Raw genomic sequence first — 11,362 nt, 5'->3', positions numbered from 1 at the left:
TATGTAGGTCATTAAGGGGATGGGGGAATTGGGGAAAATCACTTCCTCCCATTTCTCCAGCAGTATCTTCTGTTTGATCTTCCTCCCTTTCATGTACAGCAGTAGATCTTTCATAAAAGGGCAAGTCTGGAACAGTCAACTGTGTCAACAGTATGCATGAATCAGAAAATCTAGTTTTAAGTATGTGTCGAGCAGGACATTTTAATTATATTAGTCTGCCATCAAGAACATCAGAATCATATGGTATTGTGTTTTTTTGGGGAAAAAATCCTAGCATATGAAAACACTCCCTTAATGCAATACATTTTATTTTTTTCAACATCACATTTGCCATAAATTGCTGCTTAAATATGCCTTAGTTCTTGGTTGCTTTGTTTTGTGCTAACTGAACAGATATTATAGCATATGCAATTTTAAAAGAAAGTTAAATTCTTTTAACACGCACACACACGCACACACATATATATGTGTGTGTGTGTGTGTGATTTTAGAAAATTATTTTAAAATACAAATAGCCAGAATATCTGCCTTATAATAAATATATTATCTTTTAAAAATCATAACTTACAACCAAAGTTTACCATTTGAGAAGAATATAATGAGTATTGGATTTTACCTTGTAAACACTGGCAGTTGTGACTGAATGACCTGGACTCTGATCACAACAAGCAGTAGTGTACTGAACATTAGAACTATTAGTTTCAAAAGCATCTGGAGCATACAATAGGGAATGCTGCCTTTGCCTCGTAGAATTTGTAACACTGTGTCCCAAAGAATGGGCAAAGTATACTGAAAAAAAGAAACAACAAATTTATAATTTTTAAGCAAAGCATATCATCTGACACATATACCAGCAACTACTAGGCACTAAAAGACTCTCTCTCTCTCTAATAAAAACTTATTGACCACTTTTTAGTTTTGCAGTGTCCAAAATACAGAAGCTGCCTTTTACTAATTTACAGTAAAAGGTAACATCACATGAAACAAACAAGAAGCAGCATAAAATATGTAGTCTTGAAAGAGTAAAAGCCTCAAAAATGTCCATCTGAGCTAAAACCTTATAACAATAATCTTTGGCAACCAAGTGATCCATAAAATGTACTGTGGAACATTATTGCAATTTGCTTGTTCATTGTTAACAGCTTCATCAGCTTAACAGGCTTAGCTATTGGGCAAGACACATCCAAATTGCTTCTGCGCTCAGATGCAGTAATACAAGAACTAGCATGGGAGAAAGGGAAATAGGGTTTGCAGTTCAGAAATGGGAGTACTGTATGTCATCAAAACATTTGTTAGTTAAGACAAAACTAGGAACTGAATTTTTAGGTTGCCACACAGGCTGGTCTTTGACCTGGAAAAGACCTTCAGTTTCTCTTTTATTATCCTTGGGGTGGTTTCAATGGCCATCTGGCAATGTATCACTGTGGTTCCTGGCCAGGAAATCACTGTCCTATGGGTAATATTGGCATGTTGTATCTGGTATATGCCCCGGCATTTGTGGCATTGCACAATGAGATCCAAACAATGAAGAATGTTTGTCTAGTCGGTTTTGGCATAGAGAAGTAGACAAATTGACTGAGAGGTCATTTTCAGTCCTATACTGCTATGAACATGGAATGAATGGTTGGTTAGCCACTCTTCTAGGTCAACATAAAAGAGCATACATGAATCTAGTGTGCTATCACCAACATAATCAAATGTTCCCAAGGGGAAAACAATGACTGAATGACACAGCAAAATATGCCTTACAATTCATGGTAAAATCTTAAACTTAGAACTGGATTACTCAAGTTCCTTACCCCTTGTGCTATAAATACTTCATAGACACAACATATTCCCACCACTGTTATTCCTTGCTCCTTACATAATGTAGCAACAGCAACTAAAAACACAGTCAGTGCAATAGGAATCCACACTACAACATAAAAGAGAGACAAATGGTTAGTCTGCATAAAAACAGATACATAATTTAAATGCCAAGGTCCACAATTAAAATAGTTTATGAACTGGGAATTACAGCTAGTATCCTAGTATCCCATAAACAGTACACGGATGATAGCCCTGTCTTGCTAGTTAGCTCAATTGTATTTGTAGTTGCAAGTATGCATTCAGAATAGTACAACCCTTGGATGGCTACATTTGTACATCACAATGAATCTGGGTGTCATGATGGGAATGATCTTTGCTAACATCAAGATTCATATTTTCCCTTTTCCTTTTCCAAAAGACCAAGTTTTTCTGGCTCCTTTTTTGACTGACAGTCTACTAGGGCATCTGACGCCTAAACTTATGGTTAGTGTTAACTATTAGCTGAAATAAGTAAGGTCATACTCTACAGATTGATGTTCACACATTTCAAACATGCTGCAGTTAGGATTAAACACCTTTTATTGGGTTTGGATAGCATGAATAAAAATGCAAGTTTTTAAAAATATATTTTTATTGATATTATATTTTGTTTTGTGAGTAGATTTGTACATTTCATGCACACATGTCATTCTATAACCATCTTCCATTGTCTCCCACTTCCTCCATTCTATATTGTCCCTCACTTATCTAATATCGTAGTTTTGTTCATTCACTATTTTGTTTTTTCCCCTCCCTCCCACCTTCCTCCCACCCCAAACCCATACCACAATTTCCATTACAACTTTAACTCCATCTATGAGCTCAGCTTTTCCCATCTCTGTACAATATTTACATTAGCTTTGCCTCTTTTTATCCATTTCAAATATATTGACCATTTCTCTTTAATTTTCCTCATTTTATCTTCTTTCTTATCCTCACAGTTACAGTTGCAATAATTTCTGTTTGGATCTGATCAAACAAGTAATTGTTCCAATTTACCATATTCCATTTTCCCCATCTTTCCAACCCCAAGCTATTACAGCCTTCTCCGCAAGAATCGTCGCTTTGAATAAATCTTGATATTTTACATTGATCTTATTGTTTCCTAATATTCCCATAAACATCAACTCAATATTTACTTGAAGTGATATTTTAAATATTTTCTCAATTTTTTCCATTATTTGTTCCCATTTTTTTTTTGCCTTTGGACATTCCCACCACATGTGAGCATACCATCTTTTGCTTAATCCACAGTGCCAACATATTGAACTTCTATCACTAATCATATTTGATAGTTGTGCTGGGGTACAATACCATTTCCATAAAAAAAATCCTTTCCATTTCTTTGTACTTCTCTATTTTGATTTTCCTAGCCTCTCTTTTTAAGTCCTCTATTATTTGATTTGTTAATACTCCCTTTTTGTCATTTATCTTGTAATGTTCTTATGATATATTCCTCATGTTTGATCATCCCTTTGTATATTACTCCAACCAGCCCTTTCTCTGGAAGTGAGAATATTTGAACACTTCTTTGTGACTACACCAGGGCAGGGTATTAAAACTTCCATGTTTCTAGGTTCATGTTTATTGCAATAAACTATGGATTGTTGTGATATCCAAATGCAGTCAATGACACAAAGATAAAACTGTGGAATTTTAAAGCAAACGAAGATATCTTCTTATGTGTCACTCAGTTACAAAAGGTTTTTAGAAATAGATTTTTAAAAGAACCTCAAAGATGACATGCCAACAACTACACACTTGACAAAAACATCCTAGGACCTACTCTTTGGTAAGGCAATGTTTAATGAACAACAGGCATTTCCCTAGTAGGCTCCTCTATGATTTAAATTGTTTGTTAAAAACGAATATTGAACATACACTTTGGTTTATTCAGGCAGAACATTGTATCTGTGCAAACTCAGTTATTCTGTGGGTAGCTCACATGTCAAGCACTAGTGTTTATCATGGGACAGAGTAAAATTTTCATCTAGCACAGAATCAAATACTTCTTATTTACATTTCTTAACAATCATTTCTTGTTGTTCTGCCTTCAAGTTGTCTCTGGTCTATGGAACCTAAAGTGAACCTATCAGTTTAAGAGGTGTATAAAATTCTGATATATTACTACATGTTTCCAAGGTGTTGTAGTTTGTTGTTGTATATTTAATACTTTTAACTTTTGCTAATGGAGTTTAGGTGTTCAATAAATAAATGAACATAAGTGGAAGATTGCATTTCAAAGGAATCTGCAAGGGGAGGAAACCTGCAGCTGTAGAACTTAGGTGGCCCTCAACCTAATTGCTAATTTCAAAGTTTATCTGTAGATCATATCAGATCTCTGGCAAGAGTATGCTATCTACTCTTTGGCAATCCAGTGCATGGGAAAGAAGAAGAGAAGGAAAGAAACAAAGTTGGTAAAATGAAATTGAGACTGAAAGTCCAAGCCACTTTGGGATATGACCTTTCCTCATCACAAGCATGAAATAATAAATATAAATAGGAATGCTTTCCACAACAGGCAAACTACCACCAAGATATATAATGAGAGGGAAGTTCAGTATATGTCAACATAAAAATTGTTGAGGCTTTAATGTAATACTTTTACAGATTAACCGCCCTTGGTTTCTTAAATACATACATTGTAAACTGTAAATACAAGCTGTTGATCTTTAAAACAAGTATGGTGGAACACACTCTCAAAACTATTAGGAAGCATTTACCTATAGTGTTTTCTGGCCCACGAGATCTGGTATAGGACAAAAATGCAGCAAGAAAGAAAATGGAAGAGAGAAGCTCAGCTCTGCCCACCACACCAGTTACCTACAAAAAAGGGGAGAAAATGAGAGTTAATTATTTCAATAAGAGATAATGATGCATGAGAATAACACAAACCAGCGCATTTCTTCTGGATAGGTATACTAATGAATGGTTGTTTTTGTGTGCCTTCCAAGTCATTTCTGACCTATAACACCCTAAGGAGAAGCTATTGTGAAGTTTTCTTGGCAGGATTTGTTCGGGGGGGGGGGGGGGGTTGCCTTTGCCTTCTTCTGATAGTGTGCGGCTTGCTCAAGGTGGGTATCTACAGCCAAGTGGGAATTCAGACTCTGGTCTCCAGAGGCAAACCACTAGGCAAGAAGGCTAGCTTTGAAAATCATAATGGCATATATATATATCCACTCCCTATAAACAACCAACAACCAAAAGTAAAGTCAAGGTGAATAAAATCTTTCCACTGCTTTGATAAATATGCCAAAGACTGTGTTCCACTGCCCTCGTGTGGCTAATACCAAGAAGTACCCATACACTGATTATGAATTTATTGTTACAGCCTTGTATTTAAGAAAACCAAAGGGAAAACAAGCATACTGACAGATCACTGTACTCATGTTTTTGAGAAAAACACATAGTGTATATAATACAATGGAAAAATGGAAGGAAGGGAAAATAGTTGCCTCAAAAAGGTGGAAAGATTATACAAAATCAGACTATCTAGTCCAGCAGTAATGTCAGCAGGCTTCAGGGGATCTCCAGGATTTCAGGCTGAATCCTTTTAAAGCCCTGAATGGACCTTCTAAATGCAAAATAAGTGCTCTCTTAACAAGCCATAGCTCTTCCAATACGCATGTATATGTCAGAGGATAAACTAGAACAAAGATGCAAATCATGTGGGACAACAGCTATTGCAGATTCATAAAAGGGTTGCTGAGACAGCCTGACAACTTTTGGAGGGCAACATGATTCTCTTCTAGGACATTTTCACTCAACTGACTTGTGGTGAAACAGTTAAGTGGCTGGAGACAGACAGTGGAAAACTTTATTTCCATCACCAAGCAACTATATCTGAACCTTTTCCTTTAAATTCATAGATAATTTTTTGGACTAAATCCAACCGTTTGTCCCAACTAAAAACTGACTGAACCAATGTAAAATTCTAAATCAATGCCTATGTACATTCTATCAATTCAATGAGTACAGTGCAGTTATTATGGATACCCCCTCGATGGACTGTCACCTTGTCGTGGTGAGGGGGCTTGCGTGTTCCGATGAACCTGTAGGCACAACAACTGGAGTCGTGCACTCCCAGGAGTGGCCGCGGGGGAGGTTCCAGACCAAGCACAGTCTGAAGACCCAAAGACCTCAACGGCGGAGCAGGCGGAGGATAACATGGTACATGTTACAACGGCTGCGAAGGCGGAAGAAGGCTGCAACAGACTGAGAAGCCACGGTCATTGTGTTAAACTACATCACCAGTGGAACCTCACTCTGTGAAGTCTGTGTGTTGATCAGCTGTGCACTGACCTCCACACATTAAAAAAATCCACGCACAGGCGTCTTCCAAAGAAAATAAAAACCAAGCAACCAAAGTCCCATGGCGATCAGCGAGTGGCGACGGGGGCAGGACTGTGAAATCTGGAAGCCCCTAGTCACAGACTGGCACATGGGCGGTGGGTACGGACTCAGTCGTTCTACCTCAAGGTCCGAGGCAGTTGAGTAGTTCGGCAGCTGTATCCGCGACTGAGCAGCCCTATTGAGGACCCACTCTGCTCACCCCACATGGGGAGGGGGCTAGAAAAGGTGCCCCAAACATAGTCTGCCTCACTCATCCCTGACTGGACTGCCGCGTCCAGTGGGGTCACCACCCTGCGGCCAAAAAAGAAAAATGAACTTCGGTACGTGGAACGTACGGACTCTGATGGACAACAGTGGCAGTGAACGCCCCGAACGCAGAACTGCCATCATTGCAAGGGAGCTGGGACGCTTCAACATCGACATAGCAGCCCTTCAGGAGACCCGGAGAGCAGGAGAGGGACAGCTGAAGGAAGAAAAAGGAGGCTACACCTTCTTCTGGAAGGGACTGCCCGAAAAAGACCAAAGAATGCACGGAGTTGGCTTCGCCATCAGAAATGATCTGATGAAACATCTGTCCGAAGCACCCACTGGCATCAACGAACGACTCTCAACCCTCCGAATCGATCTTGCCAAAAACCAACGGGCAACCATCATAAGTGCCTATGCACCAACACTAGATGCTGACGAAGACATCAAGGAGAAATTCTACTGTCAGCTGGACACCGTCCTATCGGGGATACCTAAGGAGGACAAAATCATCCTCCTGGGGGACTTCAATGCAAGAGTCGGGCGAGACTTCGACCTGTGGCCAGGGACCATTGGAAAAGACGGGGTTGGAAACAGCAACTCAAATGGCATCCTGCTTCTCACCAAATGTGCGGAGCACAACCTTGTCATCACCAACACGCTCTTCCGCCAGAAAAACAAGTTCAAGACATCATGGAAGCACCCCCGGTCAAAGCATTGGCACCTCTTAGACTATGTAATCACACGCGCCAGAGACCGCCGTGACGTGCTCCTCACAAGAGCCATGATAGGTGCTGACGACTGCTGGACTGACCACAGGCTAATTCGATCCTCGATGGCTATCAAGATCGCCCCCAAGCGCAGACTCCAAGGAAGGAAGACAAGGCGCAAAATGAACACCCAAGCCCTTCAGGAGCCCTCCAGACGAGCCCATCTCCAAACAGCACTCAAGGACCATCTACCCACAGAACACCCCGAAAATGTTGAGGAACATTGGAACAAACTGAAGACCTCCATCATCCAAGCCTGCGAAGAAACTATTGGATACCAAGCCAAGAAACATCAAGACTGGTTTGATGAAAATGACATCGAGATCCAACAGCTAATTGACAAGAAAAGGAAAGCCTTCCAAGCATGGCAGAGAGACATCAACTGTGCTGCTAAGAAAAAGATCTATGCTAGTGCAAAAGCTGAGGTCCAAAGAAGGACAAGAGAACTCAAGAACATCTGGTGGACAAAGAAGGCCGAAGAAATCCAACACCTGGCAGATACCCATAATGCTCAGGGATTCTTCAAAGCCACAAAGGTAATCTATGGACCAAGAAACCATGGCATACAGCCTCTACGCTCATCAGATGGAACCAAACTCCTGAAGGACCAAAACTCAATTGCACTACGTTGGAAAGAACACTACCAAAGGCTCCTGAACCGCAGCTCCAATGTGGCCGAAGAGGTCCTCTCACAAATCCCACAACAACAAACCAGGGATGAGCTTGCAGCACTGCCTAGTTTGGAAGAAGTCAGCAATGCCATCAGCCAACAGAAGAATAACAAAGCCAGTGGACCAGATGGGATCCCTGCTGAAATCTTTAAAGAGGGAGGACCTGAGCTAACACACCAACTCCACCAGCTCATAGAAAAAGTGTGGGTGACCGAGAAAATACCAGCAGATTTCAAGGACGCCACCATCATCACCCTCTTCAAAAAAGGGGAAAGAACAGACTGCGGAAACTATCGAGGTATCTCCCTTCTAACCTCCGCTGGGAAAATCCTCGCAAGAATCCTTGCAAACCGCCTTCTGCCCCTCTCAGAAGACACCCTCCCAGAATCCCAGAACGGCTTCCGCACCTCCAGAGGAACCGTGGACATGATCTTCACTGCACGACAACTCCAAGAAAAATGCAGGGAACAAAACCAACCCCTGTACATGGCATTCATCGACCTTGCAAAGGCATTTGACACAGTGAATCGCAGCGCTCTCTGGACCATCCTCCACAAAATCGGGTGCCCTAACAAATTTGTGAACATCCTGCGGCTCCTCCATGATGACATGATGGCAACAGTTTTGGACAGCAGTGGCTCCCAAAGTGACCCATTTAAGGTGGAATCCGGTGTCAAACAGGGATGTGTTATCGCCCCAACTCTATTCTCCATCTTTATCGCTATGATACTTCACCTTGTTGATGGGAAGCTTCCCACCGGAGTGGAAATAATCTATCGGACAGATGGCAAGCTATTCAACCTCAGCAGACTGAAAGCCAAAACCAAGGTTACAACAACATCTGTTATAGAACTCCAGTATGCTGATGACAATGTCATCTGTGCGCATTCAGAAGAAGATCTACAAGCCACTCTAAACACCTTCGCAGAAGCATACGAGAAGCTCGGCCTGTCACTGAACACTGAGAAAACCAAGGTGCTGTTCCAGCAGTCACAAGCCAATCCCTCTCCAATGCCAGTAATACAGCTTAATGGTGTAACATTAGAAAATGTCGACCATTTCCGCTACCTTGGCAGCCACCTCTCCACCAAAGTCAACATCGACGCTGAAATACAACACCGCCTGAGCTCTGCAAGTGCAGCATTTTCCAGAATGAAGCAGAGAGTGTTTGAGGACCGGGACATCCGTAGGGAGACCAAGGTGTTTGTCTATAAAGCCATTGTCCTCCCAACCCTGCTCTATGCCTGTGAGACGTGGACAATCTACAGACGTCATATGCAACTCCTGGAACGATTCCATCAGCGCTGCCTCCGGAAAATCCTGCAAATCTCCTGGGAAGACAAGCGGACAAACGTCAGTGTGCTGGAAGAAGCAAAGACCACCAGCATTGAAGCGATGGTCCTCCAACATCAACTCCGCTGGGCCGGCCACGTTGTCCGGATGCCTGACCACCGTCTCCCAAAGCAGTTGCTTTACTCCGAACTTAAGAACGGAAAACGGAACGTTGGTGGACAGGAAAAGAGATTTAAAGATGGGCTGAAAGCCAACCTTAAAAACTCTGGCATAGACACTGAGAACTGGGAAGCCCTGGCCCTTGAGCGCTCCAGCTGGAGGACAGCTGTGACCAGCAGTGCTGCAGAATTCGAGGAGGCACGAGTGGAGGGTGAAAGAGAGAAACGTGCCAGGAGGAAGGCGCGTCAAGCCAACCCCGACCGGGAACGCCTTCCACCTGGAAACCAATGCCCTCACTGCGGAAGAAGATGCAGAGCAAGAATAGGGCTCCACAGCCACATACGGACCCACAGGGAAATCCATAATGGAAGACCATCTTACTCGTCCAACGAGGGATCGCCTAAGTAAAGTAAGTATTATGGATAAATATTGTTTTATTGTGGGTCTATGATATACACATTTGTGTAATTTGAAGACATAATCTCATTCTGTGTATGTGACATTCCACTCGCAGGGGAGGTATGAATTAAATTTTTGTTGCAATCTACCAATTTTACATATGACACAACGCATAACGTGAAATCTAGAATCAGCATAGTACTGAAATAGGCAAAAAACACATCTTTGAGAAGCTCAAGAAGTAAATGTGCTTCAGAAAATTCCAGAAAACTTCTGATGTTAGATGCTAAGTAGCCTAATAAAAAAGCCAAATCATGGGGTAATGCAGGAGAAGTGTTATTTAAAGCAGAGATATGCAATCTGGACAAGGATGGGGGCAATTCTGTCTGCTGAGGTTAGCACAGACCACACAGCACTAAATGCTAAAATTCAGTACCATGAATTTAAATAAGTAAATAAGCTACTGCTTTAAACCAAGTTATACCAAATTCATACAGTTGCAAAAAAAAAACAACAAAAAAACAAAAAAAAAGGATGTATGGAGTCACATATAACTGCATATCTTCATATAAACCTAAACGGACACTGCAGTCATTGGAGGGGGCCCTGCTCTCGGTCCCACCCCCAACTCAAATGTGGTTGGTGGGAACGAGAGGGGAGTCCTCTCCGTGACTACGCACTCCTTCTGGAACTCCCTTCCTTTGGAAGTAAGAACTTCCTCACTTCTCTCCTTCAAGAAGCAATTAGAAACATACTTCTGTACACTAGCCTTCAAAGAGGAGGATGGTTATTTTTATTAACTTCTTGTGCTTCTATTCTACCTGATGAGGCTGACTGAGGACATATTGGCCTAACTCATAGCACAGCCATGGTTTGATTATTCATTTTTCAAGTGGATCCTATTATTTCATTATGTTATTTATGGAACTTATTATTTGTTTTAACCATTACTGTTATTTGTAAATTTTTAATTGCTTGTTTTATTTAGTTTTCTTTTTACTGCTGTTTATCTCTATTTTGTTTTTTCTTTCTAAGCTGCCCTGAGTCCCTTTGGGGAGAGAGAGTTATAAATAAAGATATTATTATTATTATGCATTTTTCCTGGAACAACAATTCAAATAGCAACCTTTACACATAACGATCTTTCAGATGTCTTTAGAAACATCAGCTCATGCCAAATGGATACAACCAGGCTACTGGCTAGAGAAATTGTCTGCTGGCAAAGTATTACAATCGTACTGTCTGCTTACTTAACGTATATACTTATGTATAAGTCAACTTCAGGTAGATGTCCTAGGCAGGTGAACAAATCAAAGGTCATTTCACACAGAAGGGAAACAATCAGCACCACATCAGGGGACAAACATCCAAAAGGTCTTTTGCCTCCTCACTCTAAGAATAGTTCCTTTTTCTGATAAGGTACAGCATTAACTCATTAGTGGAAAAAAGGAACCAGCCCTTTCTTTGAGTAGAGTGGTGTAAGGCATGAACGTAGTGAATTCCAAGACAACCTGTAAGAAGCACTGGCTATCCCTACACTCTCAGGCTTTCTCTGCTGCTGTACTTTTTTACCCAAGCATTCAAAAAGGCCAAAAGTGGTGGTGCAGCAGAAAGTAGAAGGGG

General features: G+C 41.3%; 1 protein-coding gene across 1 annotated transcript in view; it reads right to left on the bottom strand.

Moving 5' to 3' along the window:
- Positions 1-11,362, bottom strand: part of TMTC3 (transmembrane O-mannosyltransferase targeting cadherins 3) — a 45,583-nt gene that overhangs the window by 20,021 nt on the left and 14,200 nt on the right. The window contains exons 5-7 of the mRNA XM_060777349.2: positions 4,572-4,671; positions 1,800-1,915; positions 617-789 (exon numbers count right to left, since the gene is read on the bottom strand). Of these exons, the coding sequence (XP_060633332.2) occupies positions 617-789; positions 1,800-1,915; positions 4,572-4,671 (389 nt within the window). The remainder of the gene's footprint in view (positions 1-616; positions 790-1,799; positions 1,916-4,571; positions 4,672-11,362) is intronic.

Source organism: Anolis sagrei, chromosome 5, assembly GCF_037176765.1.
Source record: "Anolis sagrei isolate rAnoSag1 chromosome 5, rAnoSag1.mat, whole genome shotgun sequence".
Taxonomy (NCBI): domain Eukaryota; kingdom Metazoa; phylum Chordata; class Lepidosauria; order Squamata; family Dactyloidae; genus Anolis; species Anolis sagrei.
This window is presented reverse-complemented; position numbering and strand designations above follow the sequence as displayed.